The sequence below is a fragment of the Chiloscyllium plagiosum genome, chromosome 45, assembly GCF_004010195.1.
Source record: "Chiloscyllium plagiosum isolate BGI_BamShark_2017 chromosome 45, ASM401019v2, whole genome shotgun sequence".
In the NCBI taxonomy this organism is placed as follows: domain Eukaryota; kingdom Metazoa; phylum Chordata; class Chondrichthyes; order Orectolobiformes; family Hemiscylliidae; genus Chiloscyllium; species Chiloscyllium plagiosum.
In genome coordinates this window covers 152,870-171,934 of record NC_057754.1, presented here as the reverse complement: position 1 = coordinate 171,934, position 19,065 = coordinate 152,870, and the positions used below count along the sequence as shown (strand labels likewise).

Sequence of the window (19,065 nt, the reverse complement as noted above, 5' to 3'; positions counted from 1 at the left end):
TTGTACAGTTTTGGTGTGAAGTCTCCATCTTGCTGATTTATTAAAATTCCATTTTTAAACACTCGTTCGGGAATTTGCCTTTTTCTGGACCTCCCATTTCCTAATGCTCAAGGTGGGGGTGGGGGAGCGCAAGGGGAAGTAACAGTGTTAAATATTGATAATATTTAGAGTATTGTGAACAGTTTTGGGCCCCATACCTCAGGAAGGATATACTGGCCCTGGAGTGGGTCCAGAGGAGGTTCACGAGAACGGTCCCAGGAATGAAAAGCAAAACATATGAGGAACATTTGAAGATTCTGGCTCTATACTCCCTGAAATTTAGAAGGATGAGCAGGGATCTAATTGAAACATACAGAATGCTGAATAGCCTTGACAGAGTGGACGTTAAGAAAATGTTTCCATTGGTAGGAAAGACTAGGACCTAACGGCACAGCCTTAGAGTAAAAGGAAGCCCCTTTACATTGGAGATGAAGAGAAACGTCTTCAGCCAGCAAGTGGTGAATCTATGGAATTCAATGACACAGAAGGCTGCAGAGGTCAGATCATTCAGTATGTTTAAGTCAGAGATAGATAGGTTCTTGAGTTTCAAGGGTTTCAAAGGTTACAGGGAGAAAGCAGGAGATTGGGTTGAAACACATATCAGCTATGATTGAATGGCAGAGCAGACTTAGAGTCATAGAGATGTACAGACCCATTGGTCCAACCCGTCCATGCCGACCAGATATCCCAACCCAATCTAGTCCCACCTGCCAACACCCACCCCATATCACTCCAAATCTTCCTATTCATATACCCATCCAAATGCCTTTTAAATGTTGCAATTGTACCAGCCTCCACCACTTCCTCGGGCAGCTCATTCCATACACATACCACCCTCTGAGTGAAAAAATTGCCCCTTAGGTCTCTTTTATATCTTTCCCCTCTCACCCTAAACCTATGCCCTCTAGTTCTGGACTCCCCAACCCCAGGGAAAAGTCTTTGTCTATTTATCCTATCCATCCCCCTCATAATTTTGTAAACCTCTATAAGGTCACCCCTCAGCCTCCGATGCTCCAGAGAAAACAGCCCCAGCCTGGCAACATCCTTGTAAATCTTATCTGAACCCTTTCAAGTTTCACAACATCTTTCCGATAGGAAGGAGACCAGAATTGCACACAATATTCCAACAGTGGCCTAACCAATGTCCTGTACAGCCGCACAGGACAGAGACAGAGTGAGTGAGGGAGTGAGTGAGTGCGAGTCAGTTAGGGAGAGTGAGACATTGAGTGAGAGTCAGTGAGGGAGACAGAGAATGAATGAGGGAGAGTCAGTGAGGGGGAGAGGGAGTCTAAGGGAAAGTCAGTGAGGGGAAGAGAGAGTGAGTACGAGCAAGTGAGAGTCAGTGAGGAAGAGAGGAGGAGTAAGGGACAGTCAGTGACGGACAGACAGTGACGGTGAGTGAACGAGTCAGAGTGATTGAGGGGGAAAGACGGAGTGAGGGATAATGAGTGAGTGAGGGAGGGAGGGGAGTGACTGAGTGTGAAAGAGAGAGTGAGAGTGAAGGAGAATGAGTGAGGAAGGAAGGGAGGGAGGAAGAGTGAATGAGGGAGGGACTGAGAGTCAGCGAGGGAGGGAAGGCGATCTGTCATTGTGGGGCCTGGCCTCTGTTGTTTGCCTGACCTTGTACATTGCTGTGAGCAGTGTTTTGCTGCAGTGCTGATGAGCTCACGTCACCAGGGATCTGTGCTCTCTCACTGCCTCTGCCAGATGTCTGGGCTTTGATAAAGACATCTGCAACCCCTCGGGAAAGAATCAACTCAGTCTCCCGGAGCCCGCAGAGGCCTCATTCCCTGAAAATCAAACAGGTTCAGAGTCGGCAGCATTTCCCAGGAGCTTTCAGCCTCCTTCTGTCTAGACCTAGCCCTCAACCTCCTCTGTCTGGAGCCCTGCACCTCCTTTGTATGGTCTACCCTGGGGCCCTCAGTCAGTCCTATCCAGGGGCACCCTGTCCTACAATGGAGCCCCCTGTCTTTCCTAGACTGGACCACCCCGCCTGTCCTACCCTGAGGCCCCGTGTCTGTCCTACCCTGGATCCCTCTGTCTGTCCTACCTTGGAGTTCACCTCTTCCTTTTTATTTAATTGTTTCGTTATATATGGACATTATTGTCTTGGAGGAAGTGAGGACTGCAGATGCTGGAGATCAGAGTCGAAATTGTGGTGCTGGAAAAGAAAAGCAGGTCAGGCAACATCTGAACTGCAGGAGAGTCGATGTTTTGGGTATAAGGCTCAGCTCAGTATTATTGTCCAACTCTGTCTTGGAGTTCTTTGCCTTCACTGTCCAGGATATCTGTTTCCTCAACTGAGCACCCTCCACTCCCCCACCCTCAGGCTGTCTGTCACCTGTCCCTGAATCTCTCTATCTCCACTGTCCAAACAGATGAACTAGGAGCAGGAGAAGCTCTTTCGGCCCATTGAGTTGCTACACCATTCAATATGTCCATGGCTGATCCTCAATCTCAACATCATGTTCCCACCTTCTACCATACTCTTCGATGCCTTTAAAATGTACCATTTATCCTTCTCTTTCTTGCAGTGACTTGATGTCCAGAACCCAAAGAGAGAAAATGCTGGAAAATCTCAGCAGGTCTGGCAGCATCTTTAAGGAGAGAAAAGAGCTGAGTTTCGAGTCTAACTGACCCTTTGTCAAAGCTGTCCAAAGCTTTGACAAAGGGTCAGTTAAACTCGAAACGTCAGCTCTTTTCTCTCCTTACAGATGCTGCCAGACTTGCTGAGATTTTCCAGCATTTTCTCTTTTGGTTTCAGAATCCAGCATCCGCAGTAATTTGCTTTTATCTTGACATCCAGAACTTTCACTACTCTCAGACTGAAGGGTTTCTTCATCTCAGTCCTAAATCCTGTATCCTGTGTCCCCTGGTTCTGGACTCCACAATCAGGGAAAACATCCTCCCTGCGTCTAGTCTATCCAGCTGTATTAGATTTTTCTACATTTCAATCATTTTTCTTACATCCTTCTAAACTCTAGTGAATAAAGGCCCAGTCACAGAGTCATAGATCTGTACAGCATGGAAACATACACTTTGGTCCAACTCATCCATGTCGACCAGATATCCTAAGTTAATCCAGTCCCATTTGCCAGCACCTGGCGCATAGCCCTATAAACCCTTCCTATTCATGTACCATCCACTGCCTTTTAAATGTTGTAATTGTACCAGCCTCCACCACTTCTTTAGCAGCTCATTCCATACACGCACCATCCTCTGAGTGAAAACGTTGCCCTATTGGTCTCTTTTACATTTTTCGTCTCTCAGCCTAAACCTATGCTCTCCAGTTTGGTCTCCACGACCCTGGGGAAAATACCTTGTCTATTTATTCTACCCATACCCCTCATGATTTTATAAACCTCTACAAGGTCATCCTCAGCCTCAGACACTCCAAGGAAAACAGCCCCAGCTTATTCAGCCTCTCCCTGTAGCTCAAACCCTCCGACCCCGGCAACATCTTTGTAAATCTTTTCTGAATCCTTTCAAGTTTCACAATCCTTTCAAATCGGAGGGGGACCAGAGCTGAATACAGTATTCCAAAAGTGACTTCACCAAAGTCCTGATTCTAAGTTTTTAGATCAACATTGACGCACCACAGCACAATAGAGTTACAGACCAAGTGCTGGGAAATGGTGTTAGACGTTTCATGACTGAATTGGACAATAATGGGCTGAAGGCTCGCTTTCCATGCTGCAAAATTCTGGAGGTAAACACAAATACTTACATTAAAATCTGGGCTGTTGAAACTAAATCCTGACTGACATTTTTAAATGTAGTTGGCAGGCAGAATTCAGTTTTATTCAAATTCAAGAGCCCCTTTGTGTTCTTCTTCATTCCTTGGTCTTGCAACTCCTTCAACAACAATATTTTCCTTTCGATAAAATCTTGTCTTTCTGGAGCACCTCAAAAGGTGCCAAAGTTTTGCAACTAAACAAAGCGTCCTTGAGGTTCTGTAGCAGAAATTCTTCACTATAGACATTTCCCTTACATTTCAGTCTGAGGATTATGAGGAATGAAAATTAAAGTGGGGGTGGGGGCGTTGAAATTGTACTTGTGCGTGTTTTGTTGTTCCATTTCATAAATTTAACACAAAAATAACTAAAGGTTAACCCCGAGGCCCCAGCGAGGATCGAACTCGCGACCCCTGGTTTACAAGACCAGTGCTCTAACCACTGAGCTATGGAGCCGGTTGCAAGAGACCGCTTGAAAATCATAGCAAAAACCGGCAGGGAGCGCAACCCTGGTGCAGCCAGAGACTGAGATTTGTCTTTAAAGAGGCAGGCCAGCAGGGGGCGACCATGGGACAAGTAGGCGCCCGACTGTGAGTTAAAAACTCACACGATACCAGGTTATAGTCCAACAGGTTTATTTGGATGCACTAGCTTTCGGACCACTGCCCCTTCATTAGGTGGTGTTGTGTGATTTTTAACTTTGTCCATCCCAGTCCAACACCAGCACCTCCAATTCTTAAAGAGACAGTTTTGGTAGAATCCATCCAAAGATGTGTAGGTCAGGTGAATTGGCCAAACTAAATTGCCTGTAGTGTTAGGTAAGGGGTAAATGTAGGGGTATGGGTGGGTTTCGCTTCGGCGGGGCGGTGTGGACTTGTTGGGCCAAAGGGCCTGTTTCCACACTGTAATCTAATCTAATCTAATCTAATCTTAAAGGGACAATTACAGAGGGTCTGATCTATACAGAGTCTGAATTACAGAGGGACTGAGCTGCAGAGGAGGCAAGGAAAGAGATCCTGTGACTCAACTGCAACCTTAAATTGACAGCAATTGTGAGTGACTCCAGCAGCAACAACATCCTGGGTTGGCTTCCATGCAACAATATTTCGAATGCAACGCTCCAGCACAACAGTTACACCTGGACGTCAACACAAGTTAGACCACTGCTCAAACATCCCCATTTATTCAAGAACTCTTGTTTTCAAACTCAAAGTGTCTGCCTAGTGCCCACCCAATCACATTTGCTCAGCTTTTCCTCTCATACACCCGTGTATCTTCTCCAAACCCATGTCCTTTCAAAAATGGGAACAATTTTATTTATTCATTCTTTAACCCCACGTAACAATCCCAATGGCTCCAACAGAATCTTGTAACTAAACTCCTTCATCCCTGGCCCTATTCCAGTAAATCTCCTCCACAGCCTCTCAAGGGCCCTGACATCCTTTCTAAAGTGTGGGGACTAGGACTGGATGCAATCCCTGGTTAAGGCCTAACCAGAGCTTTACAAAAGTCCAGCATCACTTTCGCCCTTCTGAACTCATGCATGTACAATATTTACGGTTTGCAGCAAGTTCTTCTTCCTTGAACAACCTGTGAACACAGACCCTACAGACCCTCCTTTGAAATGTGCCAGAGGGCAGAGAAACAGAAAGGTTTAGGGAGGGAGCTAGGGCTGCTGTAAGGTAGCTGATGGCAACATCGCCAATGATAGATCAATGTGAATCGGGTGTTGGGACGGCCTTCAATTCCTAGTGATGTTGGATCATCAGCTGTCAGTGAATAAAGAGCACAATTGGAGGCCATTCAGTCCGTCCTACCTGTGCTGGCCTGTTTGAAGAGTCAATCCCACTTATTACTCATTCCCCATTGATATTTTTGTCTCCGATCCTAGCTCCTGTTGGGAGAGGCTACTCCCAGCTCTGTATCTGTCAGCAATCACATCCTTCTCCTAAAGACTGTTGGATAGCTAAAAAAGCTTTGCCTCATATCGCCACCTGATTCTTTTGCCATCCTGTTCAATCTGTCTTTGAGTTATTGATCCTCCCACCACCAGAATCAGCTTTTCTCTTTATTTAATCTCTCAAGACCCTTCCCTAATCTGAGACATCTCAATTAACCCCATCTTAGCCATCAGTAAAGAGATCAGTAATTCTAACATAGAACATTAAAGAATACAGCGCAGGGACGAGCCGTTCGGCCCACGATGCTGTGCCGAACATGACACCAAATTAAACAAATCGCTTCTGCCTGCCCTTGATCCATATCCTTCCATTCCTTGCATATCCATGTGCTTACTTAAAAGTAACTTAAACGCCCCTATCGTATCTGCCTCCACCACCACCCCTGGCAGCATGTTCTAGACTCCCATCACTCTGTAAAAAACTTACCCCTCACATCTTCTTTGAACTTTCCCCTCTCACCTTAAATGCATGCCCCCTCATTTTAGACATTTCAGCTCTGGGAAGAAGATTCTGACCGTCAACCCTATCTATGCATCTCATAATTTTATGAACTTCTATCAAGTCTTCCCTCAGCCTCCACCTCTCCAGAGAAAACAACCCAAATTTTTCTAGCCCCTCCTTAAAGCTCATACCTTCTAATTCAGGCAGCATCCTCTTCTGCGCACTCTCCAAGACCTCCACAATCTTCCTGTGGTGTGGCAACCAGAACTGAATACAATACAATAAAGTGTGGCCTAACCAAAGTCTTATAAAGCTGCAACATAACATCCTGACCCTTGTACTCAATTCCTGACCAACAAAGGCAAGCATGTTCTCTGCCTTCTACAGCATCCTATCTACTTGTGTGGCCACTCAGTAACAAGTCCATGACAAAGACTTACCATCAGTTGGGGTCTTTTCTGTTCTAATCAATTGCAAATGGGGTTAGCATCTCCCTAGCACTGTCCTTTAAACCCAAAGATTAAACAGCATTCTTCTAGTAAAAGCAAACTCCAAGCCAAAACATCATGAGAGAAAGTGACATTTTGTTTGAGTTCACTTTTCCTTGTTAAATTTCTGCTTATTAATTATAAAAATATCAAGGGTGAGAAGCAGATTCAAGACAGGCAGATGCCAGTGGCATAGAATCTCCAGCAATATGATCAGCCAATGGCTGTCGTTCTACCTCCAGGGCAGTATGGAATCACAGATTGGAAGAGGCATTCAGCCTAGAATTTGTGTAGATTAGAGTGGTGCTGGAAAAGCACAGCACGTCAGGCAGCATCCAAGGAGCAGGAAAACCGAGGTTTTGGGCAAAAGCCCTTCATCAGGAATAGAGGAGTTCTATTCCTGATGAAGGGCTTTTGCCTGAAACGTCAATTTTCCTGCTCCTCGGATGCAGCCTGACCTGCTGTGCTTTTCCAGCACCACTCTAATCTAGACTCTGGTTTCTAGCATCTGCAGTCCTTGTTTTTACTAGAATTTGTGTATGCTGTCTCACTGCAACAGCAAAGACAGGGCAATGAAAGAAATGCGATTATGAAAGATTATGGAAGGGTCAGAGAGAGGAGTGGATGGGAAGGTACAGGAGCAGGAGTGGGGGAGATATTGTTATTGTGCTCATGTCACTGAATGAGTAATCCAGGCACACAGGTTAATGCTCTTGGAATACAGGTTTGAATCCCACTACAGCAGTTAGTGGAATTTAGATTAATTCAGTAAACCTGGAACTGAAAGCTTGTCTCAGTGATGGTGATCATGAAACTATCCTCAATTCTCATAAACCCTCATCTACTTCATTATTTGTATCATTCATTGTAAATTCTATTTATAAGTTTGCTGACAATACAACCAGTGTTAATAGAATAGAAATCCTACACTTTGGAAACAGGCTCTTCAGCCCAACAAGTCACACCAACCCTCCAAAGAGTAACCCACCCAGACCCATTATCCTACATTTACCCCTGACTAATACACCTACCTGAACACTGGACAATATGGCATAGCGAATTTACCTAACCTGCACATCTTTGTTATTGCAGGAGTACCTCTATGAAACCCATACAGACACAGGGAGAACATGAAAACTCCACCCAGACAGTCACCCAAAGCTGGAATTGAACCAAGGTCCCTAACATTCTTAGGTAGTAGTGCTAACCATTGAGCTAACATGCCAGGCAACAGTGAGATAAAATACAGGAAAGACAACAATCTCTCCATCAACACCAGCAAAGTGAAGGAGCTAGTCATTGACTTCAGGATGCAGGATGGAGGGCAAGCCCCTGTCTGTGTAAATGGTGTTGAGATAGAGATGGTCAAGAGTGTCAAGTTGCTGGTACTGATGATCACCATGTTGTCTAGTTCCTCGTTAAACAAGTTAGACAACTCCAACCAGAGCATTATGAATGGATTTGCCCAGATGTCCCATAATACCAAAACGGTCAAATCAATATAAACACAATCTGATTCCAATGCAAAACAGTCCCAATCCTATTAGGAACAAATTTACAATAACCTTTAATAATAAACATCTCTAATCCTTTTTGGCCCTTTAAGGTTACAATACTTCCCAAGTCTCTTGTAGATTTTCCTCTCTCTCTCTTTCTGACTCTGTCTCTGGTTCACCGAAGCTGCTTTCTTCTCTCTCTCTCTCTCTCTCTCTCTCTCTCTCCAGATGGTCAGCTGGTCTTTGCCTCTTGCCATGCTGGTCTTCTTGGAGAACCTACAGAAGATTTCAAGAGAGAAGTCTGCAGGTGAATCCTGTTTTTATGCCTTATAGATGGTTTTCTGGAATTTTCTATAGTTTTGGCCTACCAGGGAGTTACACTTAATAAAGGCAAACATTTGGATGGCATGCTACTGTTAGTTTCTTTGTGTGACAGGACCAGTTCTGACTATTGAGGGTCTGATTATCCAGGGTAACCATTGCTATTTATATTATACAAATGTAATTAGCACCTAGCTACTGTGTTTGCACAGTCCCTGCTTTGAGGGCTTTTGCGATTTCATTGTTTTATTTGGCCAATGTACCCAACATCCCTTGCTGATGAACCTTTAGCTTATTCCTTTATTTCCCTTGTTTAAACTACGAAAGACTTAATGTAAACCATTACCTATTTCTTTATTTTTTGACTATTCTATGAAATAATGCTTAAATTTTTAACTCTTGTTTCTCTTACTACTTGGTACCTAAGTAAGCAGCATGTGTGGCAACATTATACACTTTTCAATTTTGAGTACACGTGCCAATCATAATTAAAATCATCTTCTGGCCAAGTTAGCAATCTATCTGTGTTTTAGCAGCCAGGAGCCTGCGACAACCAGCAATCTGTCCTGGTCCACACATGTTCAAGCAACGATCAAGAAAGTACAACAACATCTCTACTTCTTCAGGTGGCTAAGGAAATTTGGTATGCCCACAAGGACTCCTACCAATTTTTATAGATGCACCATAGAAAGCATCCTATCTGGCTGCATCACAGCTTGGTATGGCAACTGGTCTTCCATCACTGTAAGAAACTACAGTGTCATGAACACAGCCCAGTCCATCACACCAACCAGCCTTCCATCCATTGACTCCATCTATACTTCCTACTGCCTCAGGAAAGCAACTAACATAATCAAAGGACCCTCCCACCCGGGCTGTTATACTCTCTTCCATCCTCTTTTATTGGGAAGAAGATATAAAAGCTTGAATACACGTATGAATAGGTTCTGGCTGTTATCAGACTTTCGAATGGACCTCTCAAACGTTAATTCTGATCTCTCTCTCTGCACCTTCTCTGTAACATTGTAGTTTGCGCTGTGTTCTGCTACTCTAATGCACTTTGTATGGGATAATCTGCCTGTATAGCACTCAAAACAACACTTCACTGAATCTCAGTACATGTGACAATAAATAAACCAATCAATCAATCAATTGTCCTGCTGTCTTGATCCAGTCTGGTCTACATGTGATTTCAGACCCAATGTGTTTGACCCTCAGCTGCCCTCTGACATGGCCGAGTAAGTCCCTCAGTGCAGGGGAAATTATACATGGGTAGTACGTATTGACCTTGCCAGAAATGTTTCCATCCATGAAAAAAACATGAGGGTCCATGCACATGAGTCTAAAAGATTCATTCGTTCACATGGACTCTCCCTGAAGGCAGGTCTTTGGGTCGTTTCTTGCTGAGGCTTCATTAGTAATAGTTTTTGCCACTTCTTTCCACTCTGGGGGGCATGTCAAGGATGTAGGTCCCAGATCCACCTCAGCTAGAACAGAACCAGGACCAAACCAGAGCTACTGGTATTATCATTATAATGTTATAGCAATGAAGGGTAAAGAAACGTATCAATTCAAACTAGTGATATATAAGTGTTGATTACTTTTTTATATAGAATCTCTACAGTGCAGAAGGAGGCCATTCGGCCCATCAAATCTGTACTGACCTTCCAAACAACATCCCATCCTATCCCCATAGCCTTGCATTTTCCATGGCTAATCGACCTGGCCTGCACTTCCCTGGATACTATGGAACAATTTAGCATGGCCTAGCCACTGAGGATGCACATCTTTGGACTGTGGCAGGAAACTGGAGCACCCAGCGGAAACCCACACAGACACAGGGAGAAAGTGCAAACTCCACACAGATATGATGTGGAGGTGCTGGTGTTGGACAGGGGTGAACAAAGTCAGAAGTCGCATGATTTCAAATCAAGGTATTGGACAATAACTTGGTGTTGCGTGACTTCTAACTTTGTCCACACAGACAGTCACCCAAGGCTGGAATTGAACCCATGTTTCTGTTGCTGTGAGGTAGCAGTGCTAACTTCTGAGCCACTGAGCCACCAAGCCACAATGCCACCCCAAAACCTTTTGCAAAAACTTTTTAAAATCTCGGTCAGTAAGTCTTTCTGGAACCTCGTCAGAGACCAGAGAACCCCTGCAGTGTTAATAGAAGATTGGTAGTTTTGTGCTTGTTTTATGACTATGAATGGAAACATTGAGTGCAAAAGCTTTTTCCTGCATTAGGATGATTAATAATTGATATTGGCTCAGGAAACCCAAAGATCAGAAGTTTTTGAGCAGTTTTGCAGGAGACCTGACTCGAGTCAGAATCACAGCATGATATCTTTGTAGAAAGTTAGTTTCAGTAACTTCCAGACCAGGAGAGTTTGGTAAGACATCGGCAGATTATTACAAAGCTGAGGGAATCTAAGCTTTCAGTTTTGCTTGTTAGGCTTCACAGTGCACAGATAGAGCAGGACACAATTAGTTACGTTGAATTTGAAGAATTGTAATAGAGGGGGTAAAATCTCTGGACTTGATGCTGTGAACTGTTAATGTCAGGAAATAGATGAAATATTTGTTTTCCTGTGTGTTTTAAGATCTTTCTTACTCTATTCTACATTTAGATAGCTTGGGTTGTTTTATTTTATTAGAATATAGAACATAGAACAGGCCCTTCGGCCCACAATATTGTGCCGACCATGACACCAAATTAATCTAATCCCTGCTGGTTGCCCTTGGTCCATATCCCTCCATTCCTAGTATGTTCATGTGGTTATCTAAAAGACCCTTAAATGCGCATATTGTATCTGCTACTACCACCATCCCGGCAGCACATTCCAGGCACCTACCCGGTCTGTGTAAAAAACTTGTCCCTCATTTCTCCTTTGAATTTTCTCCCTCTTTCCTTAAATGCATGGCCCCTAGTATAAGACATTCTTACAACACTATCTATGCCTCTCATAATTTTATAAATTTCTTTTGATTTCCTCTTGCAAAATAAACTTATGTTCCATTGTTAAAGAAAATCTGTAGTCACATGTGTCTACGTTTTGGTGCTCATGGTACACCACAGCATTATATTAATTAAGAAACACACACCTCACCAATTGAGTAGCCCTCTGTGCCCAGGATGAAAGATTAGATTCCCTACAGTGTGGAAACAGGCCCTTTGGCCCAACAAGTCCACACCAATCCTCGAAAAGCAACCCACCCAGACCCATTCCCCTACATTTACCCCTGAACCTAACACTATGTCAAAATGTCAAAAGGACTCTGAGAGCGAAGGTTACACGCACACAAATGGTTAACACTGTGGATACCATTTGCTTGTTGATTGAATGATGTAACTACCTGCAATGCAACTGGATCAATCATTGAGAAAAATGGTATTTGAGAGCAGGAATGTGGTTGGAAGTTTGTGGAGTATAGATGACAAGTTGAGCTGAATGACCTTTGCTGGGACTTCTATATACTTTTTCAGGGGGTTATGTTCATGATTCTGCTGTTGCCATTTACACCACCTCCAGATTCATCTTTTGCTTCTCTTTTACTTGTCTCATTATCACCCTGCTTGAGGGTTGACCCATTGAACTGATTGAAGATGGACAATTTTGATCAATAAGGGATTTAAGAGTCATGAGGGGCAGATAGGAAAGTGGAGATTAGCAGGTCTGCAGCAGCAGTCAAGATGGTAAGAGAGCAAATGTTTCCACTCCAATGTGACTATTCTCTGGATTTGAGGTTGTTTTGAACTCAAAGTGCCGACTCAGGCCTTCAGATGCATCTAGACTTGTAGAGTTTTTTTGTTAGGAAAGTAAAATCCCGCAGAAGCTGGAAATGTGAAATAAAAGCAGAAAGTGTTGAAGAAACACAGCAGGTATGGCAGCATCAGTGGAGAGAGAAATAGAGTTAATGTTTCAAGTCCAGTATCACACTTCTCAGAACTGTTATGGAGCCCCAAGCTGAGGGCCTGCAAAACTCCTTCAGGGGCTCCTACAAAGATTTAAAGAGGAAGTCACACATAAATGTGAATATAAAATAAATAAATCAGCCTGAAATATGCTTTACACAAGAAAGGCACTGAAATGAAGATGTCATACTAGACTCAAAAGACTAACTTTTATTTACAACAATAGAAATGTCTGGGAAAGCTCAGCAGGTTGGCAGCATCTGTGGACAGAAATCAGAGTTAAAGTTTCGAGTTCAGTGACCCTCAGAATTTTTTTTAACAATCACTCATGAGATATGGATTTCACTGACTGGGTCAGCATTTATTGTCTTTCCCTAGTTGCCCTTGATTGAGAATATGATGGTGAGCAGCTTTCTTAAACCCCTGTTGTCTGTGTTTCTCCTCCACCTGTGCTGGCAGACCAGCTGCGTTTCTCCAGCATTCTGTACTTATTGTGTAGTTTTTGTCATTTCAGACCTCCAGCATCCACAATGTTGTGCTTTTGTTATACAGGAATCAGGACTCCAATCAGAACAACCATGATCTTTCTGAGCAAAAGCAAAGTACTGGGGGTGCTGGAGACCTGAAATAAAATGTTCGTGCAGGCCTCCTCCTCCTCTTGTTTCTCGTGTAAAACATATATTTAGAATGTGTGACTTCCCCTTTAAATCTTCCCCGGAGCCCTTAAAGGAGCCTCAGGGGCCCTTAGGTGGGGCTCCAGAGCTCATTGGCTGTAGTTTGTACAGGGGCTGATGTTTGCACCAGGGTCAGGAGCAGTTTTGGGTTAGGAGAGGGTGGAAACAGCAGGCTCCTAGCTCTCTCTTTCCTCTCTGTATCTCTGGTGGTGCTGCTGACCACCCTCCCTCTCAGCATGGAGTACAAACTCAGGATGCCGAAAATGGAGCTTGATGCAGCAGAGGGGCCCCCAGGTTTGATAAAGCGCAGCCCGGAGCTGCAGCTGGCTGCCTCACAGCAAGTCTCTGCAGTCATGGTTAAAGGGGAGAGCCCTGCACCAGGTAAGACTGGGGAAGGGGAAGCTCAGTCCTGAGCGATCGCAGACAGAGAAGCGGAGGGGGTTTCCCTCTAGGATTCCCCTCCCCGCTCCAGAACCCAGACAAAGGCCAGTTGTCGTATGAGAGAGGTCGGAGATTGCGGCACACAGCTCCATCTGACGGATTTGACCAGAACTGGTCAAGGATGGCCCTAGCCAGCAGGATACAGAGGGACAGGAACGCTCTGACTCTCTCTCATACACACAGTGCCTGCCAATACAGGCCTGTACCACCAAGAGCCACATCCCCATTAGTTATTCCCAATCCCTGCCCACCGTCACGACAACCCGTGTCTCTCTCTCTGTCCCTCGCCTTTCCTCCTGAAATATGAGCTGCTAACTCCACAGCTTGAACCAGATGAGGCCTGTGATCAATGCACATTCACCCTCTCAATTATACAGAGACTAGCAATGTCTCATTAACTGGATGGGGACAGTGTATAGGAGCTTTTCTCTGGCTCTAACTCCATGCTGTCCTTGTCCTAGGAGTGTTTAATGGGCACAGTGCAGGGGCAACTTTATTGTGTAAATAAACCCTGTGCCTACCCTGTCCTGGGAGTGTTTGGTGGGAACAGTGCAGAGGGAGCTTCATTCTGTAAATAAACCCTGTGCTGTTCTTGCCCTGGCAATGTTTGATGGGGACAGTATAGAGGGAACTTTATTCTGTATCTAACCCTGTGCTGTCTATGTCCTGGGAGTGCTGACACTACAGAGGAAGTGCTTGAGGGAGAAGGAAGGGGGAAAGTTTGAGGGTACAGTACCAATAGAATATTGATACAAGGTCACGGGTTTGAGTGGAAATAGGTGTCTTCTCACACACGCCAACAGAGCTGCTGCAGATGTCCAGCATTCTGTTTGACGGGAGAATGCTGAGGGCCCTGTTCAGATTGCAAATGATGATATTGTGCTACCTTCCCTGCTGTAGGATATGAAGCCTTTCCAAATTGCCAAGCTTCCGATGTCTCTGGAGCCACCGTTGAAACTGCATCACTGACTCCAGCAGAACCCAGGGAGCTAATGAAATGGCAGAAACGCAGGAGCCGGCATCCTGGCAGGGACCACCGGAGATACTACCAGGAACACTGGAAGATGGAGTACCTGATGGACTATGACTGCCTGCGACATGGCCTAGTCTGCATGGTGTGTGGCAGTGCCCTGGCCACCCTCAAACTCAGTACTATCAAGCGACACATCCTCCAGAAACACCAGGATACTATGCTCCTGACTCGTGCTGAGAAGGAGGTTGTCATTGCAACCTGGGTTGAGCACCTCCTGAGTCACAGTCACCACCAGGAGAAGTCTGATATGCTAGGAGCTGAGGCTAGAACAGTGCAGATCAATCCTGCCCCAGGTATGTATCAAACTATTCAATCCAGGAGACCTATAATCCCAGCAACTCTTGTTTCTGTTGTTGCTCGCTCTCCAACCTGCCTTCTCAGCCTGGGAACTTGAGATGGCCATTTAAACCCTCGGGTTGCTTCTTTTCAATTCAACAGTGCCTAATCAGTTTCTTCTTCACAATCTCCCACCACTTATATGGTCACCATGTATTTGTTACAGATGCAGTATGGGTGCCTTACATCCCAAGGACTGAAGCAATTCAAGAATGCCACCTCTTTACCAGGGCACTTCAGGATGGGCAGTAAATGCTGGTACATCCGTTGATGCCCACATTCCATGAATGAATTTTGAAATTATACAAACGGCCCATTAGCTTGTGTTTCTACTCCACTCAAGCCTCCTCTTCATCTCCCCTCACCTGATCCTTTTATTCCTTCGATTGGATTTATTAATGACTGTCTTCTCTTGATGGCCCCTAGTTCTGGTCTTCTGTACTAAGAGAAATCTCTTCTCCATGTTGACCCTGTCCCATCTATTAACAACATAAAGGTCTTGTCACAACTCTGGGTAAATTAAAATTTTGTAAGTAAATATGCAAAATCCCCAAACCACCTGATTTTCAGACCTAGGTTGATAGAAAGCAGAGATCAGGTTCCTGTATTTAATAAGATTATTTATTAGAAATAATTAGATTTGAGCTGGAGGTAAACAATTAAACTAAATCCAACAACCTTTTTACAAATTGAAACGGAATCATTTACAAACTCCACCCCCCCCCCCCCAGTCACCCTGTCTTTCTCACAAACACAGATAGTCACACACACAAAAAAAATCACAAGCAGAGGGAAACTGATCAAAATGTTGAGTTGGTTCTTGCTGATCTGAAGGTTTCTCTTCAATGCTTCCATTTATTCCAAGTACTTCCATTTATTCGCCAGAGGTACAGAGTGGCTGTTTCTCTGAATTCTGATTCAAAATCACAATTTGCAGCATTTGCTGAAGGGAAAGAGCAGCTTTTGTTTCAGATTTATAGTGGCTTAATGCAGGGAACTGAGTTTTTTGGCTGCTGCAGACCTGCTGATTTCTCTCCTGACCTGACTAGCTTCTCTTGATATTCAGTTACTTGACAGCCAATGATTTGGAGATGCTGGTGTTGGACTCGGGTGTATAAAGTTTAAAATCACACACACCAGGTTATAGTCCAGCAGGTTTAATTGGAAGTACTAGCTTTCAGAGTGCTGCTGCTCCTTCATCAGGTGGTTGTGGAATATAAGATTGTGAGACTCAGAATTTATAGCAAAAGTTTACAGTAATATCACACTGTAAATTTTTGCTATAAATACTGTGTTTTACAATTTCATACAATTTCTTAGATGATAGGTTGAGACTATATTAATCTGAGTTCAGAGGAATGAGAAGTGACCTTATTGAAACATATAAGATTCCTAGAGGAATAAAATAAAACAATGAACTGCAAATGAAGAAGATCTGAAACAAAATCAGAAACTGCTGGACAAACTCAACAGATCTGCCACTATATGTGGAGGGAAAGCATAGTTAATGTTTTAAGTCCAGTGACCCTTCAGAACCATTCTGAAGAAGGTTAACTGAAGTCAATGCTCCACAGATGCTGCAAGAAATGTTGAATTTCTCGAATATTCTTTGGGTCTTGACAGAGTAGATGCAGAGAGGTTGCTTCCCCATGTAGAGGAGTCTAGGACCAGAAGGCTTAATCTCAGAGTAAAGCATAGCCATTTAAGACAGAGGTAAGGAAGAATGAGGATAGTGAATCTGGAATCTTATTACTGCAGAGGACTGTAGTACTTGGGTCCTTAAGTACAGAATATGGAATATCCCTTTATTGTCACATGTACTCCATTGTAGGAGTACAGGGAAAAGTGCTTACAATGTCTGCTTTCTTATGACAACCACTTAGGTACAATTCTTGGATACAACACAGGAATAAAAGTAATTGCATTGTTTACAGAGTTGAAAATAAATTTTAAAATATAACATCATTAAAGGGTTGACATTGCAGAAAGGTAGGAAATTTCAAATACACATTAGTGTAGCAGCTCTGTGCAGGACCTCTGCATGTGGTCTGACCGCCAGATCCCAATCTAGCAGCCATCCCCCCTCTGCTCCAAGCTCGTCTGCTCAGTGCAGCGCTGAACTGCTCCAAGGTAAGTGCCAGCACTGCCTCCCCACACACCAATCTCCATCCAAGACACGTGCCTGTGCGCTCTTCTGGGGCTTGCAATCCACATGCTGTAACAGGGCACGCTGCTCTGTGGACTTGCTGCTGGCACTATTTACCTCCAGTGCTAAATGGAGAGAAGAAAAACTGAGGAGCTCCGGCAGGACTGTCCTTCTCTGCTGTCACCTTGGGGTTCAAGGCTAAGATATATTTCTTTTTATCAGTGAGGGAATCAAAGGTTAGATAGAAGGCAGAAAAGTGGAGTTGAGGAATTTCAGATCACCTATGGTTTTATTGAATGCCAAATGACCGAGTTCTGCTACTACACCTTATGGAAAAGACAAATCCTCAAACAGTGAATGGAAGACTGAGAAGCAGTGTATCCTCAATCTTGAGTCATCAGAAAAGAGTCAGCAGGAATCAAAAGGATCTGAAAGGAACAACTCATTGATCTCCATGATCTATACTGGTGCCAAAAATGTGCTCCACTAACTTTCCTTTCCTACCCATAATACCTGTGTCTCGTCCCTATGTATCGGTCTGTACATGGAAATTTTAAGAAGGGGTACAGAGCAAGTTATACTTAACAGTTTATTTCTTTTTTGCCATTGGTTAAAAACAATTTATTTGCAGTGAAGTTATTTACTAGTCAAAGGGAGGAAAGAAAATTTTGGTGTATATATTATTTCAACCTGAATTGGACAATTCAGTAGCTTCATTCATTTTGACAACTCTTGGAATAGTGGGACTTGATTTTCAGTGCACTATTATCGTTGAGTCATGAAACTATCCATGTCTCTTTCTCCACCTGTCTAGTGTCTTTCTTGTTCATCTCTGTGGGTCTAAATCCCCCTCTGTGAGGCTGTTTCTTTTGTGTGTCTTACATTACCGCTGCCTGTGTGTATTTGGTTGCTGAGTTTCTTGTTCTCTATAATATTTTTATCTGTGCATATCTCTTACCATGTATATTTCTCATTCTCTATCTGCCTGTCTATATCTCAGGGGTGTCAAGCTCTTGATGGGCCAAATGGCTGGCTTCCACATTGTAGGGATTCTACGTGCACTAGGGTCTCTCTCTTTTGTGAGTTTGACTCTGTGCCTGTCTCATTTACTGCGTTTTTTTTGTTTATAGGATGTGATGATGGTGCCCAGGCCAGCATTTATTGCCCATCCCTAATTACCCAGAGGGCAGTTAAGAGTCAACCAAACTGAATAAGGAATAAGAAAATTCCTTCCTTAAAGGACTTAATTTTTAAAATAGAATCCCTATAGTGTGGGAACAGGTCGTTCGGTCCATCAAGTCTGCGCCGATCTTCCGAAGAACCCTGTAACCCCACACTTCTAGTGGTTAATTCACCTAGCATGCTAAATTACCCATAGTGTCTAGGGGTTTGCATGACCAATCCATGTAACTTGGTGAAAATGAGTTCTGCAGATGCTGGAAAGGCACAACAGGTCAGGCAGCATATGTGGCGCGGCAAAAGCAATGTTGCAGGCAAAAGCCTGATAGAGTCATAGAGATGGACAGCATGGAAACAGACCCTTTGATCCAACCCGTCCATGCCGACCAGATATCCCAACCCAATCTAGTCCCACCTGCCAGCACCCGCCCCATATCGCTCCAAACCCTTCCTATTCATATACCTATCCAAATGCCTCTTAAATGTTGCAATTGTACCAGCCTCCACCACATCCTCTGGCAGCTCATTCCATACACATACCATCCTCTGCGTGAAAAAGTTGCCACTTAGGACAATTTTATATATTTCCCCTCTCACCCTAAACCTATGCCCTCTAGTTATGGACTCCCCGACTCTAAGGAAACGGCTTTGTCCATTTATCCTATCCATGCTCCTCATAATTTTGTAAACCTCTATAAGGTCACCCCTCAGCCTCTGACGCTCCAGGGAAAACAGCCCCAGCCTGTTCAGCCTCTCCCTGTAGCTTAGATCCTCCAACCCTGGCAACATCCTTGTAAATCTTTTCTGAACCCTTTCAAGTTTCACAACATCTTTCCGTTAGGAAGGAGACCAGAATTGCA

At 44.0% G+C, this 19,065-nt stretch overlaps 1 protein-coding gene and 1 non-coding gene across 2 annotated transcripts in view; one reads left to right on the top strand and one right to left on the bottom strand.

The window, feature by feature from the left end:
* Positions 1–4,156: 4,156 nt before the first annotated feature.
* On the bottom strand, positions 4,157–4,229 carry trnat-ugu. Its single transcript has one exon. It is a non-coding gene; the product is annotated as a tRNA-Thr (tRNA).
* An 8,911-nt stretch (positions 4,230–13,140) lies between these two features.
* The window catches only part of LOC122543970 (zinc finger translocation-associated protein-like), a 23,867-nt gene continuing 17,942 nt past the window's right edge, over positions 13,141–19,065 (top strand). Inside the window, exons 1-4 of the mRNA XM_043682979.1 lie at positions 13,141–13,451; positions 14,412–14,837; positions 15,047–15,128; positions 16,940–17,010. Coding sequence (XP_043538914.1) covers positions 13,307–13,451; positions 14,412–14,837; positions 15,047–15,128; positions 16,940–17,010 — 724 coding nt within the window. The 5' untranslated portion in view covers positions 13,141–13,306. The remainder of the gene's footprint in view (positions 13,452–14,411; positions 14,838–15,046; positions 15,129–16,939; positions 17,011–19,065) is intronic.